Source organism: Actinia tenebrosa, unplaced genomic scaffold (assembly GCF_029948245.1).
Source record: "Actinia tenebrosa isolate PJP-AT-01 unplaced genomic scaffold, QUT_ActTen_1.0 PGA_scaffold8__29_contigs__length_14323225, whole genome shotgun sequence".
In the NCBI taxonomy this organism is placed as follows: Eukaryota; Metazoa; Cnidaria; class Anthozoa; order Actiniaria; family Actiniidae; genus Actinia; species Actinia tenebrosa.
The window spans coordinates 10,633,711-10,651,521 of record NW_028292585.1 but is presented as its reverse complement, the minus strand read 5'-3'; the positions used below and the strand labels follow the sequence as shown (position 1 = coordinate 10,651,521).

The 17,811-nt window shown below is 36.6% G+C and overlaps 1 protein-coding gene across 2 annotated transcripts in view; it reads right to left on the bottom strand.

Annotated features, from left to right (window-relative positions):
• LOC116298443 (ribosomal protein S6 kinase-like 1) overlaps positions 1 to 17,811 on the bottom strand; it is a 104,034-nt gene that overhangs the window by 18,678 nt on the left and 67,545 nt on the right. The window contains exons 11-12 of one of the 2 annotated variants that reach the window (XM_089024170.1): positions 15,064 to 15,629; positions 3,686 to 3,813 (exon numbers count right to left, since the gene is read on the bottom strand). In XM_089024170.1, coding sequence (XP_088880296.1) covers positions 3,686 to 3,813; positions 15,064 to 15,629 — 694 coding nt within the window. The remainder of the gene's footprint in view (positions 1 to 3,685; positions 3,814 to 15,063; positions 15,630 to 17,811) is intronic. The other variant, XM_089024171.1, reaches the window with a different exon arrangement.

Below are 17,811 nucleotides of genomic sequence, written 5' to 3'. Positions count from 1 at the left end.
TTTTCAACATTGAAAATTGGATTTTTCAAGCTGTGTTAACATGATGCATGCATGGATGCATGGTATATAGGATTCATTTGTGAACACTACCTGAATAGAACATAATCGAAACAAACGTCTCTTTACGGCTGTAGATTTCAAGTTTAAAGGGGCAATTGGATAAAACGAAAACGTCTAAACCGGCCTTATGAGGGTTTAGTTCATTTTCTCTTGGTTCGACCCTATTCAATAGGTTCGAGTGCAGCAAAAGTACGACAAGCCAAGTCGAACATAACGACTCTGGAGCGACTTTGCGGCAAATGCCGTATTAAACACGAGCCGGAACTAAATTCATAAATTATGTAAAATGGTTAATGAATCAGGCAAATCGTAGGAATTTTACCAAAGTCGTGAAAACAACTATTCCCCCACCTTCCAAACACTCATTCCTTCACTGTTAAGGTGGCATAAGTATATATGAAATTGCAATCACAAATTATCATAGTCGGAAGGGTTTTGGAAAGCAATCAGGCTTCGAATGTAAAGCGTGAGGTGTTGGAATGCACGACTTTGGAAATATTCTGGACAATAGAAAGGCGTAACGATACAAACGAAGTGCGAGTGAAGAAAGCGGTTGCATATTTAGAATTAGGATACAAATGTTTATGGAATTGAGAATATTATTTGACGGTTTTAAATTATTTCAATGAACTTGAAACTTTAGGGTATATAAATGCGTTATCTAAAGTAACTGACTTGGAAGTTAAAAAAAAATTCATCATCGGATTATTGAGTTTGACTGTTTTTAGTAAAGAAAAGTGAAATTTTTGACAAGATATCAAAAGGCACAACTTTACTAACTAGGCTTGAAATCATATTTCTCGAAATCGAATAACGCGATTTCTTTCCATTTATCAGAAGGACTAGTGGAATAGTAACACAACACTATGACCCCCTAAAAAAGCTTTTCCCATGTCCAGAAAGGAAAGGTTTCGGTCACATGAACTAATTGCTTTGGATTGTTTACATTTTTGTTGCCCAAAAGTTCCGACGGCAATTATTTCGAAACGCTTCCATACCAATCTTCGAAACTTCGTTAACTTGAAGACAAACATATGAACTTTAAGTTCTGTTAAACAATTTTTAATACAAACGTCTGATTTCGCCAAAAATGGAATGTATAAAAAAATGACATGACGTCACAGTATTGCTATGGTAACTCCGATCATGATAAATTTTATATCATGTAAAACTTGAATCTATCTCTAGACATGTCATAATAATTTATTTGAAATTAACTTATTGGCAGCGACGCATTTCCCCTTCAAACTTCGAAGGTACGCCACAAACAAAACCCAGTCGAGCCACCTTAAGCATGCGCTGCGCTGTAGAAAGACGATTTCGAAAACCATATAACGGGATCAAAGCAAATATGTACAACAAAATAATTTGTGAAATATTTTGCTGCCCAGTAGTTTGTAAAATATTATTAGCGTCACTTCTAATTTAGCTGTTTTAAGGTATTAGAACTGGGTAAAGTGGCTGTCACTTCTACAAAATGTTTTTACACTGTATCCAATTGCTTACTATCAATCACGTGACTTTTTGGAGTTGACTGGGGGGCAACTAGCGGATGCTAAGTCAAAACATATCAAAATAAGTCCTCAAACTATTGTATTTGACTATTTTCACGACATCAAACCAGAAAACAAGAGATCAAAATAACCTCCAGGATTCTACAAGCCATCAAAAAAGTGCTATTACCGGAAGTGACGTCTATTGATAGCAACCTATACACCTAAAATAGTACTTCACAATAAATATATACATAAAATTTCCTTTCAAATTGCGTGTCAAATGTGAGAACTTTCACACCTAAGGTGTCAAAAAACGCAGGCTACCCAAGGCTCTTTTTCATTAATTATTAATATCTCTCTCTTATATATATAAAATATATATAACTTGAGCTATGAAAATATATTATAGCGGAGCTTCCTCGCGGGCCCAAGGCCCGAGCGAGCGGAGCACGATACTTAAGAAAAAATGGTAAACCATCCAGTTCATTTTTTATAGCTTGGCTGACGTCACTTCCGTACGCACGTACGTACGAACGTCGTACGGCGTCCGTATACACAACACAGGAATCCCGCTTGATATCAAAACAAAGCTACTCGCAAATGCGGCTTCAAATGCACAGAAAAATTGCTTTAGGACGAATTATAGACCAACAGCAAATGAAAACAACTTCCTTGTAGTCAAAGATGGATCAAGAAGTGTTCTTCAAGAATTCAGGTGTGTTTTTTTTAAGCAAACAATGCGTTTATTATTATTTTTTATGACAAGCATTTGTTTCGACGAATCGACAAATCAAAGACTTTCTCTCAAAACTTTTAATACAGTATTTCTAAAGATAAGCTTAATTTATTTTAATGCTGGATGAAATATGAAACGAAGAGCATATTACAACAAATATTAGTCCATTATTTAGCTTTGTAAATCAATAAAAATTCGGTTGTTTTTATCCATCTATCGTGTGTTTTTCGTTCAAGAAAAATACAGCTTTGTTTGTCTCTGTCGCGGGTCCCATCGGCAAAACAAGGCTGAAGACTTTCATTCAATAATTTTCAGCATATCTTTGTACAGATAATTTATTTATATATTGAATGAAATGTAAAATTACACCAGATATTCAACTGTTTATGAAGCTGTTCGAGCTAGTATGATTATATGAAAAGAGCTTAAATTTGCGTTGTTGAGAGATGTTATTGTATAAAGACCTTGTCTTTCACTTTGTATAGGAAATCGCATGGTATTTTCGTGCACTCTGGAATAAATTTGCACGATCGGGTTTTCAAAAAGTTTAAAATTGCACGAGCCCGATAGGGCGAGTGCTATTTGAGCTTTTTAAAAACCCGTGAATTCGAACCAAAATTAGATAGAAAAAAGACGTGTTGGAAAAAATACACGAAGCGAAGAACTCGTTTGTTTTTGTCAAAAATCGGTTTACAAAACAATATTTTATTTACAAAAACAGGAAAGAAATATGAATAACAAAGATTACTTTTTATCTTTAAAAAGTAAAAACATGTTTTTTTTAGAAATAATTTTTTCATCTTCAAGTCTCCAAATATTTGACATTTTTTGAGAAAACAAGTAAGCATATTGCGAAGAAATTCTGCAAAACATACTTAAATCATCACTGAAAATCCTCTTTTTTCAATTCCTAAACACTCAAAGGAAAGTTGAATAAGCTGCTTTCTTTGTACAGAAGTATCATGTACCTCTTTACGGATAAAGTAGGCGAAAGCTCTTGAAGTTTCAACATCAAGTTTCAACGTCTCTCGCTTCAACTTTCGCGTCAAGTGACCTTGAACAGCTGTAAAATGGCCCAACTGATTGATTGATTGATTACTTTATTTGCAAACAAATAATAATATTTAAAAAAAGTTGCAAAAAGGGTGCTGCCAGGGAAGAACTGAATCCTCATATACGGCAACCCCCACTAACTAATAACAATGAAATCACTGGTACAAAAGAAAAAAAAAAAACAAATTATAAAAAAGTTAAGAAACTATAAAATATAATTGAGCGCAACTATCAATGTAATTCCCGTTTGGGATTAAGGGGGGGGGGGGGGGGTATTATTTTTGTTGTTGTTGTTGTTGTAGTTGTTGTTGTTATTATTATTATTATGGTCCTGACTTACCTGGTGCACAGTACTCCTCTTCTAACATAAACAAATCTGATTCTTCATTCACATCTTCCCAGACACTGAAATGTGTCAACAAAACATGACCTTCATCACTGATCAATATGTTCCTCAAATGCAGGTCTCTGAAATACAATAATAAACTAGGATATTTAGGCCTATGGCAAACGACGGACTAACGTCGTACCGAACCTATTAAACCTAGGTTCGACGGTTCGACGAAAGGTTGACTGAGGGCGCACGAGGCCGCAAACAGCGGTTTACAAAATGTTTGCAAATTTCAAATATATTAGCATGTCCTGAATCGGACTAGAATACCAAGACTGTGGGCACACATGTTCTCTTTCAACTGCATTATGGGTAATGACTCGGGAGATTGAAAGCTAGGTCTCAAGAGTTGTCTGGCGTTTTGATTAAGATAAGTTACCTTTCAAAACAAACTCCGCATCTTCAAAGCAGAAAAAGAATTTTCACCCTGCCTAGGACTCGACAGTCGGTGTTATTTTAAATATAACCGCTGTTTATTGACGCATTTTTGATTAATACTAATCGGTAAATTTACTAAATCACTAATTTACTAAATTACGAATGTTCTATTCTGGTATGACAACCTTCTTGTAAGTAGGTGTATATTTTTTACTGTTCTTCGTCCAAGTCGAGAAAGAGCAAGGCTGTACAGGCTTTTACTCGTTATTCTCAGCTCTTGAACTTGAAATTATGGATATTCTTATAGCCTATATTTATATTAACCTTTTTTGCTTCAAAGTCTACTCAAAAAACATGAGGTACATAGCAATATTTATTTTAAGATTCTATTTGATCTGAAAGAAGCATAATAAATAATTCAATACGCACATTCCAGGGTTTGATCGTTGCCGTTCGAAGCCTTTCTCTTTTAATTTTTCTTAGAAAAAAATGCTTAAATGGTGATTCATTAAGACATATCGATAAATTATAAAATTATAAAATGTAAAGCAATTATGAGAGAGGTCTTGAGCAAATATTAGCCTGTATTTACGTTTTAAATGAAGCATTTTGATTTTAAAGCGAGCAGTGCGAATGTGCATGTTTTGCACAACAACCTAATTACGCATGTCAAAATCCGGACTGGAACTGGAACTGGAACTGGAATTGGATGTTTCAGATTGAGCCCCCGTCCACACGTATCCGGAAATGTTTGTATCCGCAAATATTTTTTTACGGATAAGGGTTGCGTCCACACGTGTCCGCCAATTTTTGTGTCTGTATCCGCAAGTTTTACGAAAACGGATACGTGTGGACGGTGAAAACGATTCGAATACGCTGCGTGTGGACGCAAACATTTTAAAAAAATAATTTGCGGATACAAAAATTTCCGGATACGTGTGGACGGTGCCTGAGTTTTTCGATGACTTGGATGAGTATGGCATAAACGCTCTGCCTCAAACGGTTTTCAACACTGTCGTTCGAAATTTTGCAACTTATTTTTACTTCTCCTTTAGATTCTCAGAGACTCTGATACTAGTAAACCGTCCCAACCAGGGTCTGGTTTATCACGAAATACTTTATCAGTATTTTTGGAATCTCAACCACCTGGTTTCAACATGCACGGAGTATTTAGTTCCTTCAGTCCCCCCTTCCAGGTATCCCATAAATATTACAAGCTGGAATAAATGCTCATTTTAGTCTTATGTCTTGCCTCATTATTAAGCGAGAATCCTGAAGGGCGTTCTAATCACATTCCAGTCCAAAAGAACAAATCTAAACCCATTTTTCTCTTGTTTGTGATTCCCAGTTCCATTGTGTAAAATCCCATTTCCCAGCTCTAAGGGAGTGTTCATTATTAATTGCTTATAAATATCCCAGCTCCCATTTACCCTTCCGCAACCTTTTAATCGGACCATTTGATCGAAGTTATATAGTTATATACTATATACTTGGTTGGATCATAATTTCTGCATATATACACTTGATTGCAGAAAGGTTGTAGTATACATTTATATAAATACCTAATTTATTCAGTATATGTATATGCAAAAAAGAAAACTCGCTTTATTTACTATGTGTTTCATTCAATGAACGTCAAAATATTGTGTTTTACATCCTACAGATTATAAATCAATTGGTTTTGAGGTTTAAAAAAGTAAAATTGCAATATGCATCTCATTAGGTATTTGTATAAATGTATACTACAACGTTTCTGCAATCGAGTGTATGTAATATATACAGTATGAGTGGCCGTGTTGTATCAGATATACAACCACGAGGCGTAGCCGAGTGATCGTATATCTGATACAACACGGCCACTCATACTGTATATATTACTTATCAAACGTCTAGGTTAGTTCCTTTGTGTTTCGCTAAAATTTTCAAGATAAAAGTGAATTTGGCCAAGAAAATCCGTCTTAAAGTATATGCAAATGAACAGGATTCTGTATCTTCACAGTCGTGATTTCTGTTGTGTTTTCCTCATGAAAACACAAATCTGGTGTCCGGTTGCTGTGCACTTTTCTCTATCTTGTAATCGTGATGCGCAGTCTCATCATAAAGAAAACAGTGGAGCCCTGGACATCTAGCAACTGCGGTATGTACTTGGGATCATCAATTTCCATATTATCTATACAAGCAAGTCATCCCATCAGGCAAGCACGACATTACAAGACCATAAGCCTGTCGCCACAGATGACCTTCGCCGTTGGTGTCCATCTGCTGAAGCAATTTGGACTCGTACTCCTGTTTCTGGCCATATCTGGAGATGTAGAACCGAAACTTGGCCCTGCGTCATCTTTTGGTGTTAAAACAAGGGGATTATCAATAGCCCACCTTAACGTACGCAGTCTTCTTGGAAAACTGGATGAGTTGAAGCTATTGGTAACATCGATCTCGAAAAGCTTTGATGTGCCCACCTTATCTGAGACCTGGTTGAATAGCTGAATCTCTGGTGCTGAAATCCAGATCCCTGGTTACACGTGCATTAGGAAGGACAGACCTGACGGGAAACGTGGCGGCGGTACTATGGCCTATCTTCGTGATGGCTTGCCTTTCAGAATACGCGAAGATCTTAACACTGACGATGTGGAATGCCTTTGGTTTGAGATCGTGCGAAAGAAATGTAAACCTCTTCTAATCTGCACCATCTACAGGGCAACCGACGTTAACTTCCCATCATTTATCTCTGCTTTACAAAATCGACTATTCAGCAAGTGATGTCATTTTACTTGGTGACTTCAACGGTGATGTCTCCTCTAAGAAAAATCATTTGAAGCAATAGCTAATCAACTTTACTCGCTCTCTGGATTTCACCCAGCTGATTAAAGACCCAACACGAGTTACTGAGACATCAAAATCTATGATTGACTTAATCTTCGTGAACAATGAACATCGTTATACTGACAGTGGGGTGGTAAATCTAACTCAGTGATCATTCTCTCATTTACTGCGTTCTTAAAGTAGGTAAACCTAAGGCAAGTCCCAGGACAGTGGAATACCGTTCTTATAAGAACTATGATCGCAAAGCCTTTCTGAAAGACCTGAAAGAAGTTCCTTGGAACTTTGTGGAAGACAGTGACGAAGTTGATGCATCAGTCCTAGCTTGGAATAAACTATTTCTCGATGTGGCTGATGCTCATGCTCCTGTCAAGAAACGGCGAATCAATGGTATCCAATGTCCATGGATGACTTCAAAAATGAAAGAAGCTATGCACAACCGTGACTTCCATCATCGTAAAGCTACAAGAACTGGCTCTTCCTATCATTGCCGAAAGTACCGTCATCTTCGTAACACCGTTAATAGCGATATAAAGTGCAGTAAGTCAAAGTACTACATCGACCTGATCAAAGACAGCAAGGAAAACGGGAACAATCTGTGGAAAGCAATCAATAAAGCTACCTGCCGGAAGCAGGATCAGGCCTATATTCCAAACTGCATAGTCTCCAATGGTGTTCAATATCTGGAGTCAAAGTCCATCGTCAACGTATTGAACAATCACTTTGCTTCCATTGGTCAACTTCTTGTAAAGAAAATCTCCTCTTTTATTCCTGTCTTCTCACCCAATATCACTTCTGACCCAGATCAAAGTTTCCATCTAAGTCCAGTCGATGAAACATTTGTTCTCAATCAATTAAAATCTCTCAAGACCAACAAGTCGATTGGATTGGACAACATCAGTGCTCGCCTTCTCAAGGATTCTGCAGATGTGATCGCTCAACCAGTTACTAACCTCTAATTCTCTAATTCTCATCTTTGCATCATAATAACCGCGACCTTTCATCTATTTCACCCCGGCCTGCTCTCAGTCTGACCTCTAGCTCGGCTGGTAGAGCATCGGTAGTACAATTCCGAAGGTCGTGGGTTCGATTCCCAGCGAGGTCGGAAATTAATTTTTCCCAGTTTAATTCCAAGGGCTTTCGCCCGGAATAACCTCGTTCCCAAGCACTATAACTTATCACTATTTCTATATCTTCATGCATTTCATAATTGCTACGCGGTCCACATATTCTCATCAGTTACTAATCTACTGAACTTATCTATCAAGCTGCACTCGTTTCCTTGTATCTGGAAATGTGCTAAGGTCATAGCCCTGTCTAAAACTGGGGATAGAACTGATGCCAACTATCGACCCATCTCTATTCTTCCGACTTTGAGTAAAATCCTCGAAAGAGCTGTCCACCTGCAACTCTACGAACACCTGAGTGCAAACAATCTACTTTCTGACAAGCAGTTTGGATTTCGACCTAAACGTTCAACATCAACTGCATTAGCCAGCCTTGCAGATGACATTCTACGTAACATGGATAACGGTAAACTATGTGGAGCTGTCTTCTTGTATCTGTCAAAAGCCACACAGTAAACCACACGATTCTAATAAATAAACTATCTTCAGCTGGTGTTCGTGACAACGATCTCAAATGGTTTGACTCTTACTTGTCATCAAGATACTTACGCACTACTTGTGGCTTAGAAGTATCACAGCCATTACCATGCAACATTGGTGTACCTCAAGGAAGTATCCTTGGGCCTCTACTGTTCATCATCTACATCAACAATCTTCCTAATGTTGTCCGCCATTCTCAAGTATCCCTATACGCTAATGATACAGTCTTGTACTATTTCTCCTCCTCAGTTCCTGACATAGAAGATAAGCTTAATGAAGATCTCAAGCTGGTTATTGATTGGTTTAAGATTATTCATTTGACCCCGAATGCAACCAAAACTAAAGTCATGCTGTTTGAAAGCAAGAGAAAGACCAACATCTCCACCATCTCCATTCAGGACCACCTCGAAGACATCGAGAGAGTTCAAGAATTCAAGTACCTTGGGGTGGTCTTTTCCAGCAATATATCTTGGTCTGCTCATGTTGAAAAACAGATGAACAAAATCAACAAACGCCTTGGTCTTCTGAAGCGAATCAAACATCTTATGCCTAAATTCGCTAGACTCTTGTACTTCAACAGCTTGGTCCTAACGCTTTTTGATTATGGTGATATTGTTTGGGGAGATAAAGATAATATCACGTTTATGGAATCTCTTCAAAGCTTGCACAACAAAGCGGCCAAGATCATCCTGGATCGTCCTCCATACTTCTCAGTATCTGATGCTCGGAAAGAAGTTAATTGGATGGAACTCAGTAAGCGCAGATACTACCATCGATGTTTACATATATTCAAATGTAAAAACAGATTATTATCATCAAATCTAAAGCTGAATAAGCTCAATGAGTATGGCTACAACACGAGGCATGGAAGCGAGTTTCGCTTACCACGACCCAAAACTAACTGGGGAAACCCACAGGTAGCCCAAGCTTGGTTTCTGTGGTGTCCTGTTATAAGGAAATGCATGGAGATTTATCAAAAATTTCAATAAAAACATTAAAACGTGAAATAAAGCCTCAAAATTTTACCCGATCATTGAGAAATAGCACTTCTTTCGCTCTGCGTGGTTAGTTTTTGAATTTAGCCCGTTTTAAGATTTTTTTCCCCACCAGCAAGAAATAAGAGAAGGGTTGAAACTCGAGTCCCAAAAGCGAACTATCAAGGGTCTTTGAAACCTCGTACGTCTTCGAATTTTCTTTCCAGCGCCAAATTTTAGTCATGACCCTTCTCTCACATCCCTATAGAACCGAGAAAGTCGCATTAGAGATTAATCTTCGCGTCTTTAAGCCATGAAATTTGCCTGTATTCACATACTAACTCGCTTGTTCTGACCCGTACTTGGAGCTCACTGTACACCAGTTCAACGGATTTCTTTCAGCAACCGACCCGAGGTCACGCCGGAAGAAATTTATACAAATATCTAATGAGAAGCATAATGGAAAATAACCATTTTCAACGCTTAAAACCAACTGATTTATAATCAATATATAAACAATAAATAAAGCGATTTTTCCGTATTTTGCATATCATTAAATATATTGAATAAATTAGATATATGTATAAATGTATACCACAACGTTTCTGCAATCGAGTGTATATATATATATATATATATATATATATACACTCGATTGCAAAAATTATGGCCGTTTCAAATATATATACAAGCATATCAAAAATATATCAGACACGGCGGGATATCTTTCTTGATGATTTTTTCAGAAAGCCCTAATGACAATGTATATAATGATGTATATTTAGCATAAACCTACTAGCATACTATGAATCCTGCAATCTGATTGGCTAACGTACTCACTATCTATCCTGTGATAGATAGCAAGTATCGAAAAACAAACATATGCATGCTCAAGTTTCGTCGAAATCTCTGCTTGTTCTCTATAAAATCTTTAAAAATCGATTGTAGAAAAGACGACTATATCAAAGAAAGGAATGGAGGTTTTGGACAGTACAGATAACTAAAACATTGAAGAATTATGGCAATTTTAAAACGAAAAAGCGTCCGTCAGATTTCATTGAGATTTTCATGAGCAAAACATACAAGCGAAAAACAACTGACTAGTGAGATAACGATGTTATTTTAAAAGAATTTCCTCAAAGAACAGAAAAAATCCAAAAGACAACTTATTCACATGTATTCAAGAAGAATTTTAAAATGGTAAGAACAGATGAAACAGTAAAGAAAGTGCAAATTAACTGACAAGAATTTTAAGCGAATTGTAAACATGGCACGGCTTTGAATGATCTGACAACAAAATATTTGTAAATAAATCCGTTCAGTTTATCACTTATTAATTACAAAAGTGATCGCAAGAACTGATGAGAAGGGAATAAAATCTTGGAAAGAGAGTTTTGAGCGTAATAATAGAGACAAAAAGCTATAGAAATAGAGCAAGTTTAAGTTTATATGCCCGTTAAGACATCGAGTCGAGTTCGCAAAGATGAATGAAAACAGTGCCCCCGGTTGACCATCGTTTTAATCAGTAAAGTTTTCAGCGTCATGCTTTGTTTTCAATATTATACCACGCGCCTTATCGGCTATCTATTGACTCATAGAAAACTCGACCTCGTAGTCTAATTGTTAAATATATATATTACTTAATAGAGGGTCGGTGTCCACTGGTAGAACGAAGCTTGGGATTGGACAAAATAACAAAAACAAAGAAAGCATGGATTATGGTGAACAATGTGTATTGTTCTACATGTGAGGTGTGTTCTTTGTTTTATCTCACCTTTCCTGATTGTTTGTTCATCCACTCCCAGGCTTCGTTTTGCCGGTTGTGGATTACCCTATCATAGAAAGTGCGGCGTGCGGCGTTTTCCTCTTTTGCGTAGGCCTAGGGGCTATATTCATGAGTTGTTTAAGTAAGTGCTTTTACACAAACAAGAAGCGAATATAATCCCGCACAAAGCACTTTCTATGAGGTTTTCTCTTTATAGTGCCTATATTCTCGGAGATATAACACCCTGAAGTACGCAGTTTTGCCACGCCCCATCGATTTGGACGGGATAAAGGGAAACTGGGACCAAGCAGAGTCTCGCTGAGTGGTGATGTCACAACAAGAACGAATGTTTTGATAAGCAAAGATTCTTACTAGTTCTTCGGTCAGAATATGAGAAAATGCCGACTAAATGTGTTGTTGCTGGGTGCTCAAACACCCCAGATTTTACGAAAGGTATATACTTGCATTAGAAGCCGAGTCGTTCTCGTTGTGACGTCATTCGACGCCAACTAGGTACCAGACCTCACGTTCCCGTCCAAATCGTGGCAAAATTGCGTACTTCAGAGCATTATATCTCCTAGAATATTTAGTCAATCGAAATTTTTTTTGTTTATTCATCTCCAACACACAGAAAATCAAAATTGATCATAATCCTATAAAAGTTATAGGCACTTTATCATATATATTACTAGAATTCACATATAAATGCGGCTTGTTTTCTTAAAGAAATAGACATTTCCAAGAAGTCTTCTCTTTATTATCTAAGCTTATGAGCTTCAGTATTACTAGAATTCACATACACTCAGTTGAAGAATCGTTGTCGGGCTCAGAAACATAGAACATAGAAGCCGAGACCGAAATGGCACATGGGAGGTACGTTAATTAGATGCATGCTGTGACCGGAGTCCTGTGGCATCATCCACTGTTTTTAATTATACACGTTTGACATTCTTAACCGACTGCATGGATGGCGCAAATGAATAAATTATAATATAATTATGTCATTTCCCATGTGCCATTTCGATCTCAGCTTCTATGTTCTATGTTTCTGAACCCGACAACGATTGTTCAATTGAGTGTATAAATGCTTGTTTTCTTTAATGAATTGAAGACACATTTTGTCGAATCTTTACATACTTAGCCTTTCATTATATTGTGGTAGGGTAATCTTTCTTTTTCAAGTATCGGTCAAAATATAGAATATAGATATAAATAACCTTAAAGTCGGCGGTTCGTATTCATCTCTATCTTTCTTCCTGACTTCAACGATGAAGGCAGAAAGCAGCTCGTACAACTCTTTTGGCTCTATTTCTTTTGGTTTTCGGTTATTCAGTCAACAAAGATAGGTCTCTTTTAGTCTTATTAGATGTATTTTTTGTTTTCTTGGTTCTGAATAAATTCCATCATTGGATATTGAAGTGACAAAGAATAACACGTCATTCTGTTGACTATACAAAGCTACAAAAATACGCAAACTTGCTTTTGGCGGGAAGCCATCCAAATGTCATCAAAAGTATATCAAAAATTATGGGATATAATCCCTGATTTTTTTTTGAGTTGTTTATCACAAGGGCTTTCTGACAAAAATATCAGGGAGGAAATCCCATAATTTTTGATATGCTTTTGATGCCCTCGTATATATATGAAAGGGTCAAAGTTTATGCATTTCAATATAGCACTTCTAAGCCGGCTTGTTTAACAAATAAAATACATTTACTGTGTTTGCACAGGCTAATGCAAACCTCGATGTGGCTGAGAGAATTCTCGAGCAGGTGCAAACGCTCGCCTACGGCTCGTGTTTGCACTGATCTGCTCTCGGATTCTCTCAACCACAACTCGGTTTGCATTAGCGTGTGCAAACACAGTAAATTTATTTTATTTGTTTTATAAAATTATTTTCTTCAAAAACAAAAATAACGAAACACGATCAAATAAAACAGAAGAATTTAGTTCAAAGTTTTAAATACATAATTCTCCTTACATACTTGTGCATTTGCAATAACCAATCAGATTGAGCGAAAGAAGACCCTTAACCAATCAAAAGCGTCCAAGCATGAAATTGAAGTTGAAAATTTCTTATTTCAAAGCGAGAAGCCAAACTTTAACGACTTTCTCCCTTGAGAAAGAGGCTTTTACAAGCAAATCTTGATAAAATAATAATTCCAAAGCTTAACCGATGGCTTTAGTCATTCTAGACCGGAAGGAAAACACTATTTTGAGAACCAGAACTCGCTAAATTAAACCTTGATTTCCGTCGGTGTTGTCGAAAGAGTTCGTCGAAATTCTCCGAGTTCAGGCTGGCAAATCTGGATTTTTTCTTTTTTGTTGAAGGCTTTTCTGGTGGTTCTACTATTTCAGATGCTTCCTCAGAAAGTCAAAGTCTAAGCTTGGAAAATTAGCCATATTCTTCTAATTTTACTGGAGTTATGACTATCTGTGTAAAAGTACAACTTACAAACAAAACTCAAATTTCCCCGCAGGTGTCGACACGCGTCACAACCGTGTTTGCACGGGGAAATGCAAACACGGCTCTCAGCCAATCACAGCACGTGCACTATCTGAATTGTTTTATAATCTATTTTATGATATAGCTTAGATAGTACGCGCGCTCTGATTGGCTGAAAACCTACTGCCGGTAAAGACATGGTTTTTGATTGACAGCCCACAATTGAAAGTTTCTCTACTATAAGAAATCTGCACAAAATGGGCGATTTCTGTTTTTCAAGACTAGTTTTAATCATTTGTAGTAAATTTTCATTTAATAAAGTTTTAGTTTTTCAGATAAAAAGACATAAAGGACACAAAACATGCCTGTAAAAAACTCTTTCAGTTGTTGAAATTCGACATTTTTTCTTGTTTGAAACACGCTTGAACAATGTTGAGACTTATTATAAACTTTTAAGCATAACGACAAAAACTTTCTATCGAATATAAGGCAAACACACACATTTTCCCTACTAGAATGATTTTCTGAAACGGATATGGAAGTAAACGTCGAGGAAATACCTTGCAAAAGGCTAGAGCAAGTTTTGCGAAAAGATTTTTCGCCGAGGCCACCTACAGCCAGTTTAGGTCGAAAGCGGCGAAAACTATGGCCAGAAAACAGTCTCGTTTCACTTAGGAATAGAACAAAAAGGTTCCTAAACAGTCCATCAAATAGCAAAGCTATAAAACTTACCCAAGATATAAGGTTTGCTTTGATGTAGCTATGGAAAACAGGTTAAAAACAAATCCGACAAAACACGATGTTGTTGAGCTTGCAAGATCCAAAAATGTGCACATCATGTACAAATCTCACGGAAATGTCACTTGTTCTTGAATATCTAGTCGGATTTTCCAAACCTTTTCGTAGAATCTTTATGTTTACATCCTTTTCATGAATTTTTTCAAGACATTTTCGTGAAAACTAATTTGTCAGACTCGTCTTTCCAGTGAATGAGAAAAGGTACGATGAATGTGATTCGCTAATTTGCTAAAATGTGGAGAATTGAAAATTTGATCAGACGATGAAACGACTAATAATCTTAAAATATCTTCTGCTATATCATAAAAGCGATAGATACTAAGTTCTTATGACTCTACCGGTGAAATATGAAATAGAGCACGCGGGATGTTGGGATATATAAACACTCGAAAAAGTTCAAAAAGTTTTGAACTTTTCTTGTGTTTATCCCAACATCCCGCGTGCTCTATTTCATATTTCACCGGTAGAGTCATAGAACTTAGTCTCTATTGCTTAATCAAAACAATCTTTGTTAAATATCATTTATTTAATTTACCAACCTGCATATTATACCATTAGAATGTAGGTGTGCCAAGGCCAAGATGATTTCTGCCATCCAAACGCGAACATACGATTCTATTGATTTTTGACTTGGCGAACTAAAGTACTCATCCAGCAAAGCGAAAGTTGAAGGTTTTTTACAAGATCCAGAAATATTTTCTCCGTATTTTTTATCAAGGGAAAAACTGTCACTTTCTTGCCACATCTTTAAATCCTCTTTCTTCTGACAACGAATCGTTGATCGTTCAGTATCAGCATAAGCTGTGCCATTAGAACCTTCTTTTTCTTGCTTTGAACCAACTAAAATTATATTTGCTTTTTGGTTGTCTCTTGCGTAGTTACTTGAGTGACAGGGATTTATAATTCCTTTATTCACTTTTGTGTCTCTTAGGTTGTGAAGATAACACTGACGTTTGCTAGTCACGCTGCTTCGTTGCTGCTGCCTTCTCTTTAAGGGTGTTAAGTAATCACATAGCAGTCCTCCGCGGGCATGTTGGAGCAGAAGAAATACAGCCGTTGGAGTCTCGCAGTGCAGATGTAATTTTACGGTAAAAGGACATTGTGCCTGCAAGGAAAGGAAAATTAGTTAAACTGAAACTTCCCAGAGCCGGAAAAAACTGACAAACTGACAAACAAAAGAGACATATCAAGGAAAGTAACCCTAGAGATGCATATATATGTACTATATATGTGGGGATTCTTGAGTGTTTTCTTGAGTGTAGCATAAGAATGTAGGACTTCGTAATTCTACAGTGTAGCTTGTGAATGTATCGTACATTGATCGCCACCAGGAGATTGTATTGTTTAAAATTTCTAAACTGGCATTCTTGGCTATTTGAAGAAATTATTAAGTAAGGATTTTGAGATTAATAATATAAGAAACGATTGGTAGACCTACCAATTTAAATGTGACTTTGCGATGCAGGTTATATCGGTTACACTAAGCGCCATTTACATGAGCGCATAGAAGAAAATACCCTTGGGAAAATTTTGTTACTTAAGGTATACTTGAACAATACTTAATGCGTATTTATTTGACTTAATGTGTATCTGAACAGGTATCTAACTTGTATTTCAACAACTTTGTTAAATCCACCTTTTATTTGATATGTATCTATACAGGGATTAAAATGTATTTATACACAAAAAAAAGGAACTCAGTTGTTCAACCTCAAGTTAAGTAGAGTATTTTTAAGCTACTTGATCTGTACTTAACTACTGCTTTTTCAATAATTACACTTTAAGTAGTGTACTTAATGTATATTTGAACATCCCCTCTCCCTATTTGAATTAAAGTAGTACTTAAGTAGAGTATTTGATAAGTATTTGTGCCGTACTTAACAACTACTATATTATCAAATACATATCAAGTATATGAGGTTAATCCGTATTTATACACCCTATCTCCCCATTCGAATTAAAGTAGTACTTAATTAGGGTATTTGATAGGTATTTGTGCCGTACTTAACAACTACTATATTATCAAATACATATCAAGTATATGAGGTTAATCCGTATTTATACACCCTCCCCATGTGAATTAAAGTTGTACTCAAGTATTTTAAAGTACTAGTTGTACTATTAAGTATTTGTGCCGTACTTAAGTACTATAGTATGAGATAATATAATCTCCATGAGTACATGTACCACGTTAAGTTATACTAACAACTACTTACAACAGGATCTGAATGGGGTTTTCACTGTTAACTGAGAAACGGCTAGAAAATTAACTGTTATATATTAACCCAAACGAACGACGCCGGGGGGGGGGGGGGGGGGGGGGTGGGGGATGGGGGGTACTCCGCCAGAATTTGGGTAGGGGTGTTCCGCTGGGATTCTGAAAGGGGACTGAGTTCCTGTTTTGGTCAATACGAAAGTAGAAACCCTGAATATGACAGGAAGCTCCGGAAGAACTTGGAACTTGAGTGAAATTGCATACCCTGTTTATGACATGAAGCTCGAAAAACCATACCCTATTCAGCGGATCATTCCCGTATAGCCCATATATGGGAGTAGCAAAATGAGAACTGTATGGAAATTGAAACAACTCTTACTCGTTTCACAATTTCTACGACGAATACCAATAGTTGAATCATATGACACGGCAAAAAAACGCGTGCGCATGCGCGAAAATCCCAAAAACAAAATGGCGGACGGTATAGCAGTATTCGTGCTTCAAAAACCTGCGACTTTGAATAATTTTTACAGCTTACTGGTAACCAAAATATCTAATTGATCAGTCATAGTATAATTTAAAAAGAAATTAGAGGGTGGCAGGTATGTTTAGAATGAGGTCAACATGACGGTTATCGAAATACGCTAAATTACTTTTTGGTACAAAAGTCGACAATTGTGAAACAAATTGATGTAGGTCATGTTTACGTTTTAGTCAAAAATAAGGTCAGATCAACATAGATAAGCTTAAAATTATGATATTTTGACTCATTAATATCTGTTGTAAGTAACTGCAAATGGCCATTGAATTTGAAGCTCTGCCGTGCTAGATTTTCCCTTTCAAAGTAATAAAATATTCGAAGTTAGACATATTAATAGTACAATCAACTATTGCTTGCTCAACTGGGACAATTATAATCTATATTAGATTTTAACATAAATTTATTTCATTGGAATTCTTCAGATGTAGTTATTAGTACTTGAAAAAAAAAAGTTCTTCGTGATAAAACTTATTCGTGGACGAGGAGACACCTGTTTCGAAGAGCTGGTTTAGAGGAGCGCTAAGACTAAGG